The sequence below is a fragment of the Loxodonta africana genome, chromosome 6 (assembly GCF_030014295.1).
Source record: "Loxodonta africana isolate mLoxAfr1 chromosome 6, mLoxAfr1.hap2, whole genome shotgun sequence".
Taxonomy (NCBI): domain Eukaryota; kingdom Metazoa; phylum Chordata; class Mammalia; order Proboscidea; family Elephantidae; genus Loxodonta; species Loxodonta africana.
The window spans coordinates 28,426,151-28,449,026 of NC_087347.1; the positions used below are offsets into that span (position 1 = coordinate 28,426,151).

The 22,876-nt window shown below is 49.1% G+C and overlaps 1 protein-coding gene across 6 annotated transcripts in view; it reads left to right on the forward strand.

The window, feature by feature from the left end:
- The window catches only part of TNS1 (tensin 1), a 219,446-nt gene extending 204,645 nt beyond the window's left edge, over positions 1-14,801 (forward strand). For all 6 annotated transcript variants that reach the window (XM_064286690.1, XM_064286692.1, XM_064286696.1 and 3 more), the window contains 9 exons: positions 144-230; positions 1,229-1,360; positions 1,761-1,853; positions 2,659-2,736; positions 4,727-4,798; positions 5,060-5,228; positions 6,055-6,123; positions 6,561-6,593; positions 10,009-14,801. In XM_064286690.1, the coding sequence (XP_064142760.1) occupies positions 144-230; positions 1,229-1,360; positions 1,761-1,853; positions 2,659-2,736; positions 4,727-4,798; positions 5,060-5,228; positions 6,055-6,123; positions 6,561-6,593; positions 10,009-10,153 (878 nt within the window). In that variant the 3' untranslated portion in view covers positions 10,154-14,801. The remainder of the gene's footprint in view (positions 1-143; positions 231-1,228; positions 1,361-1,760; positions 1,854-2,658; positions 2,737-4,726; positions 4,799-5,059; positions 5,229-6,054; positions 6,124-6,560; positions 6,594-10,008) is intronic.
- Positions 14,802-22,876: the final 8,075 nt, after the last annotated feature.

A 22,876-nucleotide genomic window follows, 5' to 3' on the forward strand; every position in this document is an offset into this window, starting at 1 on the left:
GAGAACAGCTCAGTGATCCAAGATGGTGGAGGCCCCTCCTGCCTGGAGACAGGAATTGGATAAGAGGCAGTCCAGGTACCTTCCTGCTATGCCCTGAGAGTGTTTGAGGAGACTAACTTTCCCTTCCTCTCTTTCTCCTTTAGACAACAGCCCCGAGACGCGGGCTAAAGTGAAGTTTGTCCAGGACACTTCCAAGTATTGGTACAAGCCTGAGATCTCACGAGAACAGGGTGAGTGCTGGGCTGCACTGGGTCCAGTAAGCCATCAACAGACCAAGGTTGGCTACTGCCTAGGCCTGTGTCTTCCTGGGCAAGGAGCACAATCCAGAAAAGACCCTCATACCTCCTTAGAGTAGGTGGTGGTCACAGAGAGGAGGCTAGGTAAAGGTCAGATAGTGAGCAGCACTTTCCCATGGTAGAGTATGGGATAGGAGAGTCAGTGATTGTAGACAGTCCTTTGAGGGGTCTTTAAAAGCAGCAAAACCTTGGTTTTTTTGAGCAAAGCAAAAGGTTGGAAATGTTAACTCTTTGTCTTCATAAAGTAGGAAATTTTTGCATTTTACAAGTAAACAAAGTTGGGATGTGGAGACGGAAATGAAGCCCACATTAGGCTCCCAAGGAAAGTCTGTGTGGGTGTAGGACAGGGGTTGGCAATTGTGGCCTGTGGGTCAAAAATTTGGACTCTGCCTGTTTTCATAAATACAGTTTTATTGGAGCACAACCACACCCAGTCGTTTAAGCATTGTTGATGGCTGCTTTCACGCTACAATGGCAGATTTGAGTAGTTGCAAGAGAGACTGCATAACCCGCAATTCCTAAAATATTTACTATCTGGCCCTTTACAGAAAAAGTTTGCTGACTTCTAGTGTAGGAGGACTCTTAGCAGTTGCCATTGAGTTGAATCCTACTCATAGTGACCCCATGTGTGTCCGAGTAGAACTGTGCTCCATAGAGTTTTCAATGGCTGATTTTTTGGAAGTAGATCCCCAGGCCCTTCTTCCAAGGTGCTTCTGGGTAGACTTGAACCTCCAACCTTTTGGTTAGCAGTTAAGCCAGTTAACTGCACCACCCAGGAACTCCAGGAGGACCCTTGGGAGTGTTTAAATTCTAATATTAAAGAAGTCATTTTGCCTAAGAATGAATGAGATCCAATAGGCCCAATGGGACTTAAGTAAAGCCAGTGCCATCAACTTCTTGCTTCTCTTGTTCTTCATCCCATCCCAATCTAGCCATTGCACTCCTTAAGGACCAGGAGCCAGGGGCCTTTATCATCCGTGACAGCCACTCCTTCAGAGGAGCCTATGGGCTGGCCATGAAAGTGTCTTCTCCCCCTCCAACCATCATGCAGCAGAATAAAAAAGGTAACATTATCTCCAAGATCAGGGGCCTCAGGAGTAGGTGATCTGTACAGTCTCTTCAAACCCGAGATGCTGAAAGGACCCAGGGGGTTGGGCAGGCCTCTAATTCTCATCAGAGCTGATCCCCACTACATCAGACTCCTCAGAAGAGCAAGTCTTGAGCTTGGTGATGGTTGGGGTTGGAGAATGAGGAAGCCGGATTATTGGGACTTAGGTTATGTTTCCATGAGGGGTGAGATAGGAGTTGGGGGTCTCTTCATTCCAGAGGGTTCTCACCATATTTTCTCCAGGACCCTTTCTCCTGTCTTAACTGCACATTGGGGAAGTTGTGAAGCATTCTTGGGAAGCGGTGGGAGGATGCATTGAGAAGTGATTAATTCTCATTTCTTTCTCTTCATCCCAGGAGACATGACCCATGAGCTGGTGAGGCATTTCCTGATAGAGACCGGTCCCAGAGGAGTCAAGCTCAAGGGATGTCCCAATGAGCCAAACTTCGGTGAGCTGTCCCCCTGCTTCTGTCTCCAGAGTCTGGCCCCAAAGACTCAGGCCTGTCTCGGGTTCCTCCAGGACTCTGACCTCAAGTTCCTCCTACTGCAGGCTCTGCCCATTTGCCTTTGTCTTATAATGAACAGTGAACAGAAGATGAATAGTGGCTTCCTTTCCTCTGTATTGTGGCTCCTTACCTCTGTGAAATTCCTTTCTGTTTTTGACCTGCTCAGCCGAGAGTTATTACCATTATAACCTGGATAATGTTATAGTTGAATAACGACCATAACAACATAACAACAGATACCTTTATTCACAATCTACTATGCGGAAGTCACCCTCTAGGTGCCTTATATTATTTCTTATCTTCATAACAACCTTGTATGGTGGGTGTCACTGTCCTCATTTTACAAATGAGGAAACTAAGGTTCATGGAAGTTAGACTTATCCAAAAACATGTAGAGAATAAACGACTGACCTAGGATTTTAACCCACAGTTCTCTAGATTCAGAGTCCCTGCTACTTCTGTCCTGAGAGGGACCACAATAGCTCGAGGGATTTAGGCTAGAGAGATGTTAGCAGGAACTTCCTGTAAAGGAAATTTGTTAGGTATCTTTATGGCTGCTAGAGTTAACCATTGAAATCTTCTGGACCTTGCTAAAAAAAAAGAAGGGGTGGATTTTTATCTTTGTTGATGGAGGAAGGCAAGTTAATAGAGAAGCTGAAGATGACATACAGTGGGGGGTGGTTTCTGTGCTGCCTTTGGCCCACTTCTAGTAACACGGCTGTAATGGGCTGTTTGTCTCGCTCTACAGGTTCTCTATCTGCCCTGGTCTACCAGCACTCCATCATCCCATTGGCTCTGCCCTGTAAGCTGGTCATTCCAAACCGAGGTAGGAATGTGAGACTCCTTGCTTACCATGTGGCTCTTGAGCTGGCCTCCTTCCACGTCTCAGCCCTGCCAGCCACTCCGGAACACTGGGCCAGGGTTGGAGGGTCATTTTGCCAATCTGAGGAAACTCAAAACCATGCTCCTCCTTTTTCCTAATAAAGAAGAAGGAAAAGTTAATTAAGAAAACCAACTCCAGGAACATACACAATTGATTTGCCAGATTGTTCTGGAAAAATATCTGGAGGCTTTAAGAAGTTCATATTGAATCCTCAAAGTAAGGCTCATCCCAGAGGGACATTAGAAGGGGAGACAGTCATGGCAGGACCATGTGTGGGGGATGGGAGGGGTAGCAGTGGGTAGGGTAGAGGGAAGGGGGAGTAGAAGGCAAATTTAGGTTATGGAACATCCAAGTGTTCAAGGGTTGGTTTGAATGATGAGGAAGGAGTGCACCTGAGGGATCTTTTAGAACAATAGGTAGCTGGGCTCTGCATGGCATATGAAGGGAGGGGTGGAGCCAAGATGTTCCTGGAGTTTCTAGTCTGTGTGGCTGACCCAGGGGAGGTTGAGTTGTGGGGAAGAGTGAGTCCTCTTTAATTTGAATAGAACCCAAGTGCATCACCAAATATAGGACAAAAATTTGAGTGAGTCACTGGGGCTGGAGAAGGAGATTTTAGTTTCTTTAGTAGAGGTGTTCCAACCCTGAAGGATGGTGGATGGACTCTACAAGCACTTCATAGCACAGGCTCCTATCACCCAGCCCCCAATACTGGGCCCATGTGAGGATAATAGTGGCTGCCCTGAACTTGAGGTCTAGGAACTTGGAACTGGCATGCCTCCTCCTTACTCTGATTTTCAATCAGTGGAACATTCAGGTATGCCCCTGGGCTCTGGCCCTGGCACTGTCTTCCAGTCTCTCTTGGAGCTTCTTGCCCACACATATAACCTCCAATGTTATTTGATAGTTTCAGTTTATCCAATTTAATTCACTGAATTATTAATAATAATTGACCAACGGTAGTAACTTCAGAGTTCAAATACAACTTAAATAGCATTATCAACCACACGATGTAGACACTAATTAAATTATTTTTCTACTAAATTTACCATAGTAGTTCAACAATTATAAAACGGTTTGATATTTCGGTTATATAAATCAGTGGTTCTCAAAGTGTAGCCCCCAGAGCAGCAGCATTGGCATCATCTGGGAATTGTTGTGTTGTTGTTGTTAGGTGCTGTTGAGTCGGTTCCAACTCATAGTGACCCTATAGGACAGAGTAGAACTGCCCCACAGGGTTTCCAAGGAGTGGCTGGGGAATTTGAACTGCTGGCCTGTTCCTTAGCCACCGAACTCTAAACCACTGTGCTACCAGGGCTCTGAGACAATTGTTAGAATGCAAATTCTCAGGCCCCACCTAATCAGAAGCTCTGGGGTGGGACCCAGCAATCTACATTTTAACAAACCCTGCACACTGAAGTCTGAAAAACACTAGTATGAACAATACTCGATTCTTATTAATATGAAATTATAGTTGTGCTGCATTCGTGGTTTAGTGAATCAGAACATTCATTGATTTCCATGATCAATGCAAAACGACAATGACAGCAACACCAACTGCCATTTGAAGGCTTGCTTTATGCCAAGCACTGGGCTAAACATTGTACCTGGAATATCTTCAAAACCCAATGAAGTGGGTACTATTATTATCATCTCTATTTTATAGATACTCATCAAGTGCTGGGGTGAGGGTTTGCACCCAGTTCTGTTGGACTCCAGAACTCCTAACCAGCGTGCTGAATACTTAGAGTTATCATGGAACATTCATACTGAACATACACAGTACCAATGGCCAGGCCCTGTTACGAAAAGCAGTGTTTATTGAAGAAAGTATTTGCAGAGCTGCCTGGGGTTCTTTGCGTTGCTCGCCTTAGGCCCAGCCAAGCTTGTGCTTTCCAGCTCCAGAGTTTTAATTACCAATGAATTCTTGTCTCAGACCCCACAGATGAATCAAAAGATAGCTCAGGCTCTGCCAACTCAACCACCGATCTGCTGAAGCAAGGGGCAGGTGAGTGGCCACTGGGGGCTGAATCCCTGCCCAGACCCTTTCTCTTTCCTGCCCTGTTCCTCCTGCAGGTTCCTGCAGATGCGGGCTAGAAGTCTCTCCCAGACCCACATTCCTTTGGGCAGACCATATTTCTATGTGTGATGCCTTGGCTCAAGGCTGGCCTAAAATTCACTGCTGTATATCCTCTCCCTGAAGATTGGTCCTGGGGCATTTTCCCCACCCACTCCAGCCCCCATGACTCCTTGGGTGGGTTTCTTCCAGCCTGCAATGTGCTGTTCGTCAACTCTGTGGACATGGAGTCACTCACTGGGCCACAGGCCATCTCCAAAGCCACATCTGAGACATTGGCTGCTGACCCCACACCAGCTGCCACCATTGTTCACTTCAAAGTCTCCGCCCAGGGAATCACACTGACTGACAACCAGAGAAAGTAAGAATCTTCTACGTGCTTCTGTGTTGGATTCTCCTTCCTATCATCCATCTATCCATCCATCCATCTACCCATCCACCTACCCATCCACTTACCTTCCCACTTACCAATTGATTCATCTCCTGCATCCATCTACCACTCCATCCACCCATTCATTTATCTCCCATCCACCTCCATCTACTCGTCCCTTCACTCATTGAACCATCTATTCGTCCATCCATCTATCCGTCCACTTGTCTAACCATCCGTTTCTGTATCCATCCATCCCCATCTACCTACCCCTCCCATTTTTCCCTCCACCTATTGAGCCATCCACCCATCCTTCCATCCTTCCATCCTTCGACACATATTCTTGTATTGGGCATACAGCTGTAAATACAACTGATAAAAGTCCCTGCCTTCTAGGGCCTTGCACTCCACCTCTCTATTCTTTGGTAATCTATGGGTCAAAGGCTCAGCATTGCTCTTCACCTCAGGCCCTTTCCTAACAGTGTCCTTCAGTCCTTCCCTTCCTCCTCCAGAACCCCTCCCATTTCTTATTCCTCAGTGCCCATTTCTTCCTTCCTTCCCGGTCCCTAGCATTTTGAGAGGTGTTTCTATGTTGAATTTATCTTTCCCTGTGCATTGCTTATGTCCCCAATGTGAGCAGCTCAGGCTGTCTTGCTCGTACACTGACAAGAAGGCTATGGAGCATCATGGAAGTGAGGGAAAGGCTGTGTCAACCCACGTCTGCTACAGACAGTGGGAAGGTGGCCTGACCTGCATGTGGAAGGCGGGGAAAGTGCTTACTCGAACATTCATTCTCTATCTGATGTCTGTGCCACAGGCTCTTCTTCAGACGACACTATCCCCTCAACACTGTCACTTTCTGTGCCCTGGATCCACAGGAAAGAAAGTAAGTCTTTGCAAACCACCTTCCTTCCCACCCTGCTCTCTAACACTGAAGTGTGTATGGTGTGTTTGTGTGTGTGTGTGTATGTTTGGTTCAACTTGGAGCTCTGCATGTGTCTATGGGGGTGTGAATAATTGTGCTGGGAATCTTTTTGAGTCTTTCCCTTCACAAATATGGAGATCCTCCCTGGGAGTCAAATGCCACTCACCCTCTCTGCCACGTCCCTGACCCCTGAGTCTGCTGCACTCCACAGTGGGGACAGCACCTTGGGAGGCAGGATACAGCGTTCTCTCTCCTTGAATGCCCTGCTTGTGAATTTGGAAGCTGTTGACTCCCTGGAATGGGGGTTCCTCTGCTTCCCCCAGATGGTCTGGGTGTGGGTGGGGCTGGGCTTGGAGGAGAAGGAACATATTTATTCTGTGCTATTATTCTCCCCACAGGTGGATGAAAACTGAGGGAGGTGCCCCTGCAAAGTAAGTGTGGCTCTTCTCCCTCTCCCAAGTTGGCCAACCTTTTTGTTCCTTGAGGAGGGGTTTCAGGGGGCATGTTTAGAACCCAGAACCAGGAGAAAGGGGAAGGGCAGCAAGGTGACTCAGTTTTGGAAAAAAGTTTGCCCCGTCAGCCGGATTTTTGCCTTCTCCTACCTCAAGGCCAAAGGCCCAGGCCCCCTTCTCCATCCCTGCCCAATCTTGCCTACCTTCCCTCTTCCAGGTTCAGCAGGGGTCTGAAGAAGGGGTCAAAACGCTGAGAGATTTGTTGGATGTGATGGGAGTAGGGTGGGGGTTGTTGAAATTATCTTTCCCCCCTAAATCTTAGCTTCTTGATCTTGCTCTTTTTGGGGGGCTCCTATGAATCTTGGGGTGGGGCTAAGCTTCCTTATCCAGTGCTAGAGCCCAGAAAGTCTGAATTCTGGGGATGGCCTTGGGACATTTTTTGGCTAATTCATCCATCCACTCAGCCTATCCTAAGGGCCTCTGAGGAGCTCAGCTCTGGGAGGATTCAGAGACTAACCAGGACACTGACTCTGCCCTCAGCAGGTCTGAAGTTGGCACAGCGATACTAAGTGTCTGAACAGCACAAAGATGCTTCAGTGGTTTTCAAACTGTGTTTCAAGGAACCCTAGGATTCTACAGAGGGCTTTCCACACTTTTGATTTGAATTTCACTTTTTAAAAAAAGTATAATTTAAACTATTTTAAAAGTGGAATTATAAATAACATACACCAAAGATGAGCATATCAGGAGACTATATTTTTACCTTTTAACTTTGGCTCCCAGGAGAGCTTGTTGTTTTGTTTTAATCTCAGAATAAAACGTCTCTCACTTTCTCTGTTTACCTGAAGAGAACCCTCAGATTGCAGCAGAGCTGCTAAGAAGTAAACAAAAACAAAATCCTGTTACTATTTACAGTTATTTAACTGTGTGAATCAGGGTTTTCTGAATATCACAAGATCAAAACAAAGTCTAAGAATAACCTGGGTACTGACACTGACCTCAGGCTGTCACCGTGATGTATAATTCACAGTTCACTTTGCCGAGCTCATCAAAACAGCCCCATTTTCCTCACTGACTGACTTTATAATAATCAAATTTTAAACGGATACATTTATAGTAATAAAATACTGCTTTTACCTTTATATATTCAGACTTCATATAAGATTGCTTTAGAGAAAGAAAACTTTCACTGTTAAACAAAAAAAATGAAAACCACTGCTGTGTGACAGAGGCCACGAGGGCAGAGTCTAGGCCTGTGGAGGCGGGGGTGGAGGGAGACTCTTTCGGTGGAGGGGCAGCACAGCCTCCAGACAGTGAGCTCCTTGAGGGCAGGGCTCTGTCTGTCGAATGAAGATGTGAGTAAACAGAGAGAGGAAGAGGACTCTGCAGGGGAGGCCACAGTGAGGCCACCTCAGTCAAGAAAGCACTGAACTTAAAATGAACAGTAGGGGCACCAAGAAGGGACCTTGTCTTGACCAAGGTGATATACAGAGCTAGCGGCTGAGCCGAAAGGGTGGACCCAGGTGTCCATTCATTGCAAAGCTTGCCTTATGCCTGCCTCAGCCTTCTCCTGAGTTCACTGGGCCCTTAGGCCACATGGTCACTGAGTCCCTCAGATGAGCCAGCCCTCTCTTCATCTCCTGTGTCCTTGTGAACCAGCCAGGCAGGCTAGACTTCCGGTTCGAAGTGGAGGCTCAGGGTGCTTCCTCCCTCACCCCTGGGTCCTCTGAGGTGTCAGAGACAGAGTGGGCTGGTTCTCAGGCCAGGAAGTGCTTAAATCCTTCTTCTTATGTAGGTGCTGGTCTGGGGTTGAGCTTCCTTCAGAAGAGGCCTTGCTGCTGGATGGAACAGAGGCGGCAGGGAGAGGCTGAAGGGGGCGGCTAAGGGGGCTCAGGGCCCAAAATAGGGTGAGGCAAGTGAGGCACTTTGGGTGCAAACTTAAGGAGGAGCCACTCCTCCTTGCCACTGGAGGGCAAGGCTTCTTGCCTTCCTCCACTCGCCCAGACAGATGACAGGAGCTGCTGTGGGTGAACCTGGCCCTGGGTGCTGGGGGAGCCACTGCTGAGGGAAACATCAAGGAGGGCAGGCCGGTGGTATTTAGGGCAGGCCAGGGTTGGCATGCCTCCACACAGGGAGCTCGGTGCCACTCTTTCACTCTGATCTTGTCCCCCTCCAGCATGTCACAGGGGCCAAACAAGCCTTGAAAGGGAAGGTGAGGGCTCTGTCTCTGACTCCAGGCTTCTCTGCTGCTGGGGCAGACCTTAATCCCAGGCCTTGAGCCCTGCTGTATCCGGTCCCTGAAACACAGTTGAGGGGAGCAGACCTTTAGAAAGCACAGGGCCGTGTGTGTGTGTGTGTGTGAGTTTTTGTGTATGTGAGACTGTGTGTACATGTGTGAGTATGTGTGAGTGTGTGGTATGTGAGTGTATATGTGTGTGACTGTTGAGCGTATGTGTGTGAGTATATGAGTGTATAAGAGTGTATTGAGTAAGACTGTGAGTGTGTGGTGTGTGAGTGTGTGTGAGTAATATGTGTGAGAGTGCATGTGTGAGTACGGGGTGTATGAGTGTGTGTGAGAGAGTATGTGTGAGAGTATGTGAATGTGTGAGACAGCGTGTGTGTGTGTGTGTGTGTGTGTGTGTGTACACAAGCTGGACCCGCCTTTGCTAATTTTAGCTGTTGTGGTCCAGTGCTAGGGAGAGGGGTTTCCATCGGAATCTCCAGCTGTCCTGATTTCCCCATCTTGCTCGAATTAGCAACATGCCGGCTGGGAGGGGACTTGAGCTCACATTCTGTTCTCTGCTCTCGTATTTTTAACTCTGTTTTGCAAAGAGAGAATGTTAGGTCACTCCAGGCTTGGGACGGGGAGGAACAGGTGTGGGGGTCCACTGTTCCCTCCTGTCCTCTGGGTTTCGGAGCCTATTGAGCACAGGAGGAATATGTGTGGGGTGTGGTGAGGAGAAGGCACCCCCTTGTCCTTTGTCTCCCTGACCTTGTGGTGTCCGTGGAGGCCAAGCCCTCTGACGGGGTTTTATTCATTTGCTATGGAGCTGCGGTGGACTGAGAGAAGCTCGTCTACGAATATCACCACTTTATTTTTGGTCTCATCCAATCTTGAGTTCACCTCTGGCTCCCCTTTCCTGTCCCCATCAAAGGGGAGTTTCTGTCCACCCATGGACAAAGTGAGGGACTGTCTCTAGGACTTCGTGTTCGTATCTGGAATGGAGAGAAGATTCTCTCTTATGCTCCACCAACAGTCCCTGATTCTCAGGGCGATGTGGGGAGATGGGGAGAGAGGTTGGTCTGGAGAGGAGCTTGCCCACCAGGGCTGTACTCCAAGGACTGGCTTTCTCCTGCCTGTCACTCACATTGTTCCCCTCTCCTGTCCCCTTAGGCTCTTCGGCTTTGTGGCGCGGAAGCAGGGCAGCACCACAGACAATGCCTGCCACCTCTTCGCTGAGCTTGACCCCAACCAGCCTGCCTCTGCCATTGTCAACTTCGTCTCCAAGGTCATGCAGAGCGCCGGCCAGAAGAGATGAGCTACCGCCCCTTGCCCAGGGCCAGGGCAGTGGGGATGGGGCACGTGGGGAGGGGACCCAGGAATCCTGACCACCCTTGAATCCAGAAGGAGGACTTTGGGCCAATTTTGGTGAAGGAGAGAAGAAAGTGCAACGTGGGGAGAGGAAAGTGAATTGCAGAGGGGACGGGGGGAGAAAAACGAGAGAGAGAGAGAGAGAAAGAAAACGATGGAGGAGAATAATTTAGATTCCCCTAGGTTGATGGAAACTGCAAAAACCCCAAAGCCTCCAAAACTCACCAGGTCCACCTAACTCCCCGTTTACCTCTCCGAGAGGATGCAACCCCTCAAAGGAGATGGAACAAGCCTCCTTTGGGATCCATGTTTTTTGGGAAAATGGAAAATCTCCATCTCCCTAACTCAACTGCTTTGCAAGGAGAAATCAAGCTGAGAGACTTTTTCTGGCCACCTGGAGGGTAGGTTGCCTAACTAAACAGAGCCTGCAGGGGATATCAAGCAGCCATCCTTTTTACTTCTGGAAGTATTTCAGACCTGAGGAACCCCAAGGTCTCCTGGCTCTGCCTCTGAGTGTTGGTGCCTGTGGGTGTATATATGTCCACATCCACCTGCTTACACATCGGTTTATATTTGCCTCTATCAGCTAGAAGTATAAACAGCTCCACATGTACGTGTCCCGTGTGTTTGCACACACATGTGCATCCTAACCAGAGAACATTAGAGTTGGTGGGGGGGACAGGACAGCAGGGCGGGAATATAAGCCTTGTCCGCAGGAGCGCCCCAGATGGTGGGTAACAGACTCTCTCTCCTGGTGCTTGCACTTCCACTCTAGTAGCCCTAGGTGCCGCCAGCCCCTCCTCGTCTACAAAGACCCCTGCAGGAGGAGCGGCCACTCCTATAGCATTGCCCCTGTTCTTCCTTGGCAAGGAGGCTGGGAGCTTTGCTTTCAGGGGGATAGAAATATGTGTGCCCATAGCTTTGGGGAAAGACATCTGCCAGGAAGGGCGCCATTGGGCTCCAGCCTCTTCCTCTTGGATGTGGGTCAGCAGGAAGGTAGGCAAGTTGCTCCCACCAGTTCCCTGGACTCTGCCTTAGCCCTCATCCCTCAGCCCCAATCTTGGGTTTCTCACTCCAGAACCAGCCTTATCTCAGACTTGCTATCTGCATGTTGCCTTTTTGGGTTCTGGGAATGGAGCCTTCCTGCTTTGCCCTCCCTGGGCTTTGCCTTGCAGGGTCTCCATCTTGGCCTCAGCCTGGAAAACCTGCTTCCAGAAGCCCTGCTCAGCAAGGCCAATGGGAAAAGCTTGGAGTCCTTGTGCTCTATGTTTTTGAGGTACTCTCTGGCTGGGCCTGCCAGGGCGACAACAACTGAGCTCCTGGGACTTCTACCTGTGCACCACGTGGCCTGCCCTCCAATGCCAAAGCCTCTTTGTTCCTCCTTCTGCCTTAGTTTCCCCAGCAGCGCCAAGCTGCCCAAGGAGCAGAAAGCAGACAGCATACCATTAGATGAAAGAGCCCAGGGTCTGTTTGGACTGTTGAGAAAACCCCTGACAACCTCCCCAGGACAATAAGCCAGAATGGAAAATTCATCAGGACTCTATTCTGGAGTGGTTTCTTAAGCCTATGGGGTCCCCATATAGAAAGGCATTGTACTGATATATAAATATATATGTAATATATACACGAGACATACTGACAAATTCTGTAAGCTAATAAAATTTAAGAAAAGGTTAAAAAAAAAAAAGAATAGGTAAATTGACAAGAAGTATTTATTGTTTTCCCATACTGCTTCATTGCCTCCCCAGGCACAAACCAATCCTTATCTTTTTTTGTATGTATAACTAAAGCCTGAGAGGTAGGGGTTTTTTATCCTTGGAGAGACCAGGGGCCTCCTTTCCTTGGCCTTGGCCTTCCTGGACTCTGCCCAGGGCTCAGTGGGGAGAGGGTGCCCCCTTTCTTTCCTGGCAAGCCCAGGGTCCAGCAGTTAGCTCTCAGAGATGTGTGGGGATCTGCACCCATTGCCGAGGTCCTGAGGGAGCATGTGAGCATGGGAAGGACTTGGGTGTGAGTGGTGGACATGGGTGATGTATGTATCTTTCGTATTATTTCTCCTCCAAGAAGCTGTGTGGACGTTCAGTTTCAAGGAGTTGGAAAGGAGAGTGTCTGAAGAAGGTGGGGAGCAAGGGCTTCCCAAAGAGTGAAACTCTGAACTTGGTGACCGAGACATCTCCTGAATGCTCTTCCTTCTGAGACATTCATGCAGATACCTGGATTCTCCCCTTTCCTCATTCTCTAGGTAACCCCAGTTTTCATCCAGTATAGAGGGTGATATTTCCCCAACCCTTCCTTCTTACAAATTGTAATTTCCCACTGAATAGCCTAGAAGGTCTCGTCCACCTGGTCCGGATGGAGCATCAGGCCCTTGGACAGCCAGACCCAGGCCCCGGACTGAGTCTGGGGTCAGCCTTCATACTCTTTTCCCCATATACCCACCGCCCACCAGCAACCCACTTCCAGGCATGGCCAGCCCACTATACTTCAGGCCCTAGCCATGTGTGACCCTGCAGGAAGGACCCAAATCAGCATTTGAAAGCTGATCACCTCACTCCCCAGCACTCCTCTGGAAGGAGCTGGTTTCCTAGAGTTTGATATTCCTGACTTTGATGGTGTCTCCGCATTAGCTTGGCCTCTCCAGAAGAATGATGGGGGAGGGTACCCCAGTCTCCACAGTAGCTCCCTCTGGGTCAAACACTGGTTGGGGAAGATACTGTAGCCCCCCACGTGATGGAGACTGTCCCACAGGTGGGCCCGTGCACCCGTGCGCACACCAACACCACACACAGCATGCAGTGTATTCTTGCCAAAGACTGCCTTTCAAAGAAAGCACTTTTCATAATTGTTATTATTTTGTAAATGCGTATCCTTTCTTCCCTTCTCCTCCCCCACCCTCAACCTGATTTGTTGTTGTTTATTGTTGAATCTGTTTGTCAGCCAGGAGAGTGTTGTCTGGTCTTGGAAATAGGCTGGGGTGGGAAAGGGTCTGGGAGGAGTTGACAAGAAGGAGTGGGACATGGTAGCCTGGGGTGCAGACCCCAAGTAGGCTCAGGCTCCAGCCCCAGCCCACAATCTTCTAAGGCAGGTGTGGGGCCTTGCCACAGCCAGTCTGGATGGTATACAGAGGAAGAGGACAGGGAAGTGACATCTCTCCGATTCATCAAGGAGGGAAGCCTAGCAAGGCGCATGTGGCTGTTCCCAGATGGAACAAGAGGGGAGGGTTAGGCATGGGGACAGTAGAGAGGTGACTCCAGAGGGAAAAAGGGGAGAAAATGTGTTGTTTGATCACCCTCCAGGGTGACATGCCCTGGCCTTGCTGTCATGGTGGCCTAGCTCCCCCGGTATTTGAGGGACCCATGTTTCATATCCTAGGAAAGGCCTTTTGATCCCACATCCTTACCTGAGCCTCTGTCTCAGCAGTTCAGGAAAGCTTGTGGACACTGACTGCTAGTTTTGCTTCTCCCCTGGTGTTGGAGGAATCCTTCTGAGTGTCAGGGACTGGCCAGAATAGGCAAGGGGCAGGGGCAGTGGGGCCTGGTGGCTGTGGGTCAGAAGGAGGGAGCAGCCAGCTAAAGAAATGAGAGTCTTCTATAAGTGGGTTCTCGGGAGGGAAAGAGTAGGGGATTCTTCTGCCCCATTCTGAGGGACCTGAGTAGAGGTTGGGCAGGCTCCTTGGGCTATCCCGGGGGCTGCAAAGGAGTCTGAGCATGAACACCATTGGTCCTTGCTCCAGACTTTTGCCCACCTGCCCTGCCTCCTGGGTCTTCTCCCCCTCCTTTGGCTTTTTCCCAGCTTCAGGACCTACCTGGAGAGATCAGGTGGGCCAATGCCCCATTCAAGGGCTGCCTCCCTCCCCTCTACCTTGTCCGGGGTAATATAGGATGTGTGTGTGTGTGTGCAAGTGTGGATGTGTGCGTGAAAATTCTGCTCATCTCTTTAGGGAATTCGAGGGTGGGGTTGAAGGTGGTGGGCAAAGGGATGTCAAGTTCAATCTCACCCAGCAGTGAAAAGAATCAGGAGGCAAGGTGTGTAGGGCCATGGATTGGTGGAGTCTCAGTCTTGGTGATGGTGAGGATCAGGCCTCATGGGATGGGGCAGAGGCTGCTCTGTTCCTTCTTGACTCCAGGCTCTTCCCAGCGGCTAGGTTATTGTGGAGGGATGTCCCAAATTAGTTTTCTAATCAGTGTTAAACAGTTTGAAACTCTCCTGAGTGTACATGTTTGTTTGTGTGTGTGAGAGAGAGCACGTCTATGTATGCATGCTGTTTCCCCATTTCCTCTCCTCTCTGACACGTCATTCAAAACAAATGCAAGAAATCCTTGGCCACTTCCCGCCACCCCCTCAGACCCTCTCCAGGAAAAACCAAATAACCCAGCCTCCTTCCCATCCTCGGCTGTGTATTTATATAGATGGAAATATACTTTATATTTGTATCATCGTGCCTGTAACCTTTGCCACTGTGTATAAATCTTGATGTATGCTACTTACCTTGGATATGAATGTACTGTACGCTGATGCTGTCCTCACTTCCTGTACAGCTGCTTTGTTTCTTTGCGATCCATTGTATGGCTTTATAAATGATAAAGTTCCAAAAACTCTCTGCTGTCATCTAGCTGTGTTGTTTGAAGAGGGGTCTGTCAGGTCTCCCATGAGCAAAAAGGGGTCTCTCCCAGGCACTGAAAAAGTGGTGGGCATCAGGAATACTTCTGGTACCCCAAATCTTCCAGCAGCTTCCAGCATCCAGGTCTCGCTTCTGATCGTCATGAGTTATTCATCTAGATGCTTTCAGCTGGAAGAGAAGCCCAACTCAAACTGGTTTAAGAAAAAAAGGAAATTTATTGGCCCAAGTGGCAGAGAAGTCCAGACACAGCTGGAGCCAAGACCTCAAATAGTAGCCTCAGGAATCTGTCTCACTCCATTGCTTGGTTCTGAGTTGGCATAATTCTCAGGCAAGTTCTACCCAAGTGGTGGCAGATATGGCCACCCGATGCTCCAGGCTTTCATCCTACTGGCGTGGCAACCGCAGGAGAAGAACTCTTCTGTCCCAATGTTTGCAGCCAAAACCTAGGACACATGCTCATTGGTTCAGATAGACCCGGCTCAGGTCCTGTGTTTAACCCTGAACCAATCTTGCTGGCCAGACCTGGGTCACATGACTCCCAGAGGGCTTGAGGAGCCTTCTGAAACCAAGGGCACACAGAATGGGGGAATGGTTGGTCCTTGAAGGGGTGGTGTTTATCAGAGGAAAGGATAGAGGCTGTCAGTCAAAACCTATGGATGTCCATTAGGTGGCGCATGTATAGCTCCTTTGTCCACTAGGCCCTGTGTCCAGGGGTGAATTCTTTGGAATTCAGAAAGTTTGAATGTGGTACCTGCCAAGGCACTGTGCAGGGTTCTCTGGGAGATCAAAAAGACTCAAATACCACGTCTCTGATTTTTCACTGAGCTTACAGTAGCTGGGAGGGAGGTATGAACAGCCTATCTGAGCAAGCCTTGGCTAAGTACCTCCTACTTGCGCAGCACGGTGATCATACTATAGGGCAGCTATTTGCAAACGTCATGGTCTCGGGATCCGTTTACAGTCTTAAAAGTTTTTGAAGCCACTATAAGCTTTCCTCTTGACCCTTCTCAGTTCCTCATTCTGGTCCAAGTTGCATAAGGAATTCTCTGGATTGGCTAAAGTCTCCACCACCAACCTCTTTCCCACACCTCTTCTTTGGTGGGTGGGAGAATGCTGTCCTCTCTTGTGACCAGAGTCCATGGTATTTTAACAAGTTCCAGACTTGGAACAGACCTCAAAGAGTCCTAATGTCCATCCTCCCGTATCCAGGTAGGGCCCTATCCCAAACATCCCAAAGGCAGAGTTCTATGAGGAAGGGGGAATTTCCGTAGCCTCTCTGGGGAACAGGCCCCACTAGGGCCTAAAGACTGGATGGAAAGGGAAGGACCTGGAAAATGTCTTATAAGCTGGTTCAGTTCAATGCCAGTGGCTCTGAAATCTCTCCTCATGAGTATTGAAATTGAATCTGCCTTCCTCTTTTTTTTTTTAAATTGTGGCAAAATACATATATAATTTGTCATTTTAACCATATTTACTTGTATAATTCAGTAATATTAATTACATTCACCATGTTGTGCAGTCATCACCTCTTATTTCCAAAACTTTTTCATCACCTCAATCAGAAACTCAGTATTCATTAACTCCCAATTCCTCCAGCTCCCCAAGCCCCTGGCAACCACTAATCTACTTCGGTCTATACACATTCACCTATTCTAGATATATAAGTGGTGTCATGCAATGTCTATCCTTTTGGGTCTAGCTTATTTCACTTAATGTCTTCAAGGTTCATCCACATGGTGGTATATAACACATCATTCCTTTTTGTGGCTAAATAATATTCCATTGTATGGATATACCACGTTTTGGTAATTCATTCGTCTATTGATGGCCATTGGGCTGTCCACTTTTGGCTATTGTGAATAGTGCTGCAATGAACATTGGTGTACTTGTATCTGTTTGAGTCCCTGCTTCCAAGTTTTTGGGGTATATACCTAGGAGTGGAATTGCTGGGTGGGATGGTAATTGTTTAACTTTGTGAGGAATCTCCAAGTTGTTTTCTGCAGCAGCTGCACCATTCTACATTCCCACCAGCAAAGGATGAGGGTTCCAATTTCTCCATATTCTCATCACCACTTGTTATTTTCCATTTTTCAAAAATAATAGCTACCTTAGCAAGTATGCTGTCTTCCTCTTTTAAAGAATTGGATTTTTTTTTTTAATTGTGGTGAATAGGCATGTAACAAAACATTTGCCATTTTAACATTTTCTACATGTACAATTCAGTGACATTATGTTCATCATGTCCCGAATTTCCCTCATGAGTTGGTGAAAAAGACTATATAAGTACTTAGCAGTTTCTAAGTCATTCAGAACATGGAAAGGATAAAGATGGTTCTAAAAACTTTGACAGCATGTGCAGGACCAAATTTGTAGGTGTGCACTAGCCCCTTCCACTGAATTACATCCGTTCACAAGTATCTCCTTTTCTAGCTCTTTCCACCTAAGCATTCTGATGTCAAGGAGGCTGATGCGTCAGTCTTGGGGATTACATGGCCAGTAATGGGGCAGGATTTCTCCCACACCGAGTCAGGCCCTGGCTGCATTAATGATGGCAGAGTGGTCCCATTAAGGCAGGTAAGAGAAAATTCCTGGGCAGCTCCTCTGATCAGACCCCTGAGGGACCTTGTGCCATGCTGGCAGTGGGATGTGGACAAGCCAAGGTCTGGTAGCAAAGGGTCAGTGAGTCAGGGGCCTGAGGAGTCCCTGGAAGAACTGGGAGAGCTCGGCTTGGAGAAGAGGAGGCTCCAGGAAGATGGGTGCCTGCCGCCCAATGTTTGACGGACTCTCGTGGACAAGGGAGGCACCGTTCTCTGGGGCTCCACACAGAGGGCCTCGGGGAGGCCGGAGGTGGGAGGAACTGCGCAGTAACGGCAAGGGATGCTTTGGAAGGGGTGAGCTCCTGTCCCTGGTGGTGGTGGAGCCAGAATCGCCGAAGGCCTTCCTGGTCTCAGTCCTAGGGATGGCTGCAGGCACTCACTGAAGAGCGCTCTCTTCTGGTCTGAGGCGGGAGTGCAGCGCGGCACGGCCTTGAGCCAGAACCGCCTCCTGAGGGCGACTCGGCCTGAAGCCACGGGTTTGGTTCTGGCGTTGCTGGGACCTCTGAACGATGTTTCTCTGTGGGCTCTAGATTCCTCATCTGTGAAATGGGCGAACACCTACCGTACAGAGCTGATGTGAGGACTGAAACCAGGCAGCACCTAGCATGGCGCTCGGCTGGCTGCTGGCGCTGTAGGCCCTTCAGAAACAGGCGCTTCGCTTCGTTTCCTTGTGCTTCTGCCTCCTCCGCACCATTTCCTCGGCCCCGGGGAGACTTGGCAGCAGGACAGAGCTGTAGCAGAAAACCTCCCGAATGATATTGATCTTGTCGGCTGCTGACTCCAGACCACAGCGTTTGGGGATGATGTTAGCGCCGCCTCGGTGTCTCCAGCCTTTATGGGGGTTGAAAGATCATCTCTGGCCATCGGGACAGGATGTCCGGGTTTTGGGTCCCTCCTCTCAGCCTCCGCTTCATTCCCTGACCCCCTGGTCAAGATCCCAGAAACTAGGGAGTACCCTTAGTGTCGCCAGCCCTCGTCCTCCCCCAGCCCCATATCCTGCATGAGAAAAATCTGATTTGGCGGCATCCGGTGCCCCCCTCCCGCCCTCCAGACACATGGAGAAGGGACAGGGGTTCCCAAGAGACAGAGATAGAGAAAACCTTCGAGCCCTGGAGCTTTAAAGCCAGTGGAGACCTCGAAGCTACCTTGGGGTAAGTCAGTTAATTAATTATTTAATCCAACAGATACTTATTGAGCACCTGCTGTGTGCAGACACCCCACTAGGCACTGAGCAAGAGTAGTGTGTTTGTTTCTCTGGCAGCACTGGGCATCTAGTGGGAGTGGGGAGGGGAGGAAGAGACAAATCAAAGAATCAGCAATATAATTACAATGTGATTAGTTCACTAGAGGGAAGGGACATCATGCTAGCAAGAGTTTGTCATAGATGCACACTGTCTGGGAGAACAGAGAAAGTGTCCCTTAAAAAGTAACACTTTGAGCCTGGATCCAAAGGATAGACAGTAGTTGATTGGGCACAGAGGGAAGGAAGGGTGTTTCAGGCAGAGGGAACAGTACATGCCAAGGTCCAGGGTCAGGAGGGGCACAGTGTGTTGGAAGCTCATGTGCCTTCCCTGGGTAGCCTGTTTTATGGCTGTCATGTTACGTACTTTGAAGGCAAGATGGAATAGTGGGGAAGAGCACAGACAGTGGTGTCATACTATCAGGTTCAGATCCTGTCTCCATCCCTACCAGGTGTGTGACCTTAGGCGAGTTGCTTGATCTTGCTATGCTTCTGTTTCTACATCTGTAAACTGTGGGATGATAATAATACTACCTAACTTGGCAGTCGTTATAGGAATTGAGAGTTTGTACTTGTAAAACAGCTTAGAATAGCACCTGGCAAAAAGTAAGTGCTCTGTAAATGTTAACCAGTTAACCACTTGCCCTCAGTTGATTCTGACTTCTGGTGACCCCATATATGTTAGAGCAGGACTGTGCTCTGTAGGGTTTTCAATGGCTGATTTTCTGGAAGCATATTGCAAGGCCTTTCTTCCATGGCACCTCTGGGTGGGTTCAAACCGCCAAACTTTTGGTTAGCAGCTGGGTGTAGTAACTGTTTATACCATCCGCTATAGCTCCAGTACCATCCAATTGACTTGCACAGCTCAGTATGAGAGGCCTTGCGACCTGTCTGTATTGGGATACACTGCTAACAGCAGCAACAGTAACATCCTCTCAGTTACAGAGCTGACTGGTCCAGGCATGGATATTTGACTCAAGTTGGGAGAATCCAAGCTCTTCCCTGGGTTGGAGAAATGAAATAAAGAGTCTGGGATCTATGGTGGGTGTCTGCATGGGCTTCTCATCATTGTCTTCACAGAGGTGACAAGGGTCACAAGGAGAAGGAAGGTCCATGTATCTCAGGCAGAGGATGAGGACCAGGACAGCCTCAAGGGTGTGGCCCAGAACCTGCAGAGAGCAGTCTAACTTGCAGGGCCACATGGAGCAGATGGTGGACATCTCAGGTGTGACCTGTGGAGACTAAGGACTTGAGGACCAGATGGGCCTATCTCGATGTCTTGACACTATCTAAGCTCCAAGTAGTGGATGCAACTTAGTTTCTTGTGAGTTCGGTGGAGAGCTTATGTGACCTAGAAAATAAGTTGAGTTGCCGAAAAACTGTTGTGCACTTGTGGGCTGAGGTTCATCCTGACTGTTAAGGCATTATAGAGAGAGGAGGGTTGGGGATAGAGCATGGAGAGCATCCATGTGTAAGTAAGAGAGATAGTAGAGCAGGAGGGGTCCTGTGCAGAAGATGGAGTACTCAGAAAGGACAGGGGAGAACCTGGAACAGTGGTGTCTTAGCAGGCAAGAGAAGTGGGAGTTTCGAGAAGGAAGGAATGGCTGGTCAACAGTCTAGCTACCACCTGGAGATCAATTTGAGTGAGCTCTGGGAGAAGGTCATTGAATGTGACCACTAGGAGGCCATACTTGTCCTTTCTTTTGGGAAAAGTAGAGTTGTGGGGGCAGAGGGTTGAGGAAGTGGCTTAGCACAGTGTCTGGTTCATAAAAGGCTCAAAACATTTGTAGAATTGGTGAGTCGATGATTGCCCAGGAAGCAGAGACAGAGGGGAGTGTAGACAACTCTTTAAAAAATCTTGACTTCTTTCCAGTCCAATTAACGTATTTTCTCCAGCGTTACTCTCTGCTTTCAGTTGATCACCTTGGCCTAGGTTTCACCTGCATCAAGGTTGGCTGGGGAGGGCAGAGACCAGGAAACAAGGTGGTTTGTCCTGGAAACCCGAAGCCCTTTGGGGTAGCCTTTCAGAAGAAGCTGTGTGATACCTAACCTCAATCTTTCCTGCTGCAGTATCAGCAGGTGTCAGCCAGGGAAGGAGAAGCCTTCTCTGAATGACAGTCCTTCAGAAGATGAAAAACAGCTGAACTCTATCCCAAGTGGAGATAAGAGAGGTGAAAATCAGGTGAGAGCTGCAGCCAAGGTGTAATATAGAAGGGCAGTGCTGGCTTTGTGTGTGCTGGGTGTTCAATTGCACCATCTCCCCGCACTTCCTCTTCTCTGGTTCCTGCAGCAGGAGATCCCCAGCCTCTAATAACCCCAAGGCCTGGACCAGCATGTGGGAGGCGGGGCTGGGCTAGTAAACCAGGGAGGCCCAGGAGCAGCAGACACCAGCGGGAGGGGTGTGGGTCTCCCACCTGGATGATGTTTGGGACTTCTTGGAGGGGCATGCTGGGAGGTCGAGTTAGATTTTTCATCCTACAGCTTCCTCCTTGGGGCCCCCTCTGCACCGTCTGCCCCTTCCTTCTTTGATTTCCCTCTGTTCCCTGTGTTTAGCCCTCACCTTTCCCTTCTATCTGATCATTCCCTCTTCTTCTTCTGTTTCTGTTCCCTTGTGTCCCATCTCTCTCTTTTTGTATCTCCCAGGCAGCCCCATCCCCCCACAACTGAGTCAAAGGTAGAAAGGGCTTCGGCTGCAGTGCCCATAGTGACCCTCAATGGCAGGTGGAGGTCGGGGAACCTCCCTTTCCAGGGACCTCAGAGACCAGGAGGGGCCTGGGATTGGGTTGTGGGGAGCCAGGAGTCTGAGAGCCTCCAGTTTTCTTCTTTACCCTATTTAGTCCTCACCAGGGAGGTCACTATGAGTCGGAATCCACTGGACAGCAACAGGTTTGTTTTTTTTTTTTTTTTTAGGAAGGTCTTCCCAGTGCTGTCAAGGCGTTAGGCTCCCTCTAGTGGCCAACACGGGGACTGCAGCCACTCGTTGCTCCTAAAAGGGGTCATAGTGGGCAGCTGGCCGAGCCAACTTTTTGAGGGCCTTGAGAGACATGATTCATTGAGAGCCGGACGCTGAGAGTAATTGGGCACTTAGAGGCAGGCTCTTTATTGAAAGCTCCAGGGGAGTGGTGAGGACAGAGACCTGGTGGCCTTTGTTCCCATCATCAATCCACTGCCTGGCAAATGGGAACTGGTCCAGAGCTCTTGATAACTGGGGCTGCCTGGGGCTGGGTCTGAGACCTCTCAGGTGGTTAGTAGTGGCAGGAGCCAGTGAGGACATGGCCCCAGGGTGTGGTTCAATGGAAATGGCTCTGGACTAGTGGTCAGGAGCTCTGGGCTATTGTCCTGGCTGAGCCACTAGCACACAGGCACTGAGGCAAGATCATCCCCAGTTTAAAAACCTCTGTGTCCTCTTCTTTAGTGTGGGGCTGTGGGGACATATGATGTAGAGACAGATTCTCACAGCCCTACAATCTGCAAGGACAGATTGTGTGCTCGCTTCCTGGATCTCCAAGGTCAGTCTGTCCATCCCCCTGCAGAGGGCCTACCGTTCACTCTCTGCGTGAAGCTAGGTGAGTGTTTTCTATGCCAAACGCTGTAACAGTTGCTTTCACTTGCCCTTTCCTGACTTGGCACTCAGGAAGTTCTATTCTGCTCACTGTTATTCCTCCCCATTCAATGTGACCACATTTCTGGTGGTGCCAGCCCCTATGGACCTAAGAACCTAGAGTGCAGGCCTCTTTATTCTCTGGACTCAGTTCTTGTACTTCTGCCCTCTTCAAAGTCAATGACCCTCATGAAGAGAGTGACAACGAACACCACCCTTTCCCTCTGGGAGGAGTCCCAGGCTTCTGATCTCACTGAACTGCCCCACGTCTCTAGGCGAGAAGCTAAATCTGATTGAAAAATAAAATAAAAAACGGGAAAGGATTGGTGCAGAGGTGGGATCAAAGCACTGATAAACAAACTGGGAAGTGAAGGCAGTAACACATTGTCCTTTTCTCTGCCTGTGAAAAGTGTAGGCAGAGTGCATGGTTGGAGGAGGATTAGCCTTCAGGTTCATCCAATTTGGGCCAAGTTGCAGCCCTGCTACTTCCTAACTTAGGTGATCTTAGGCCAGTTATTTGACCTCTCTCTGCCTCAGATTCCTTATCTATAAAATGGGACAGTAATAGCTACCTGGCAAAGTTATGTGGTTATTAACCCATCGCTGTCGAGTTG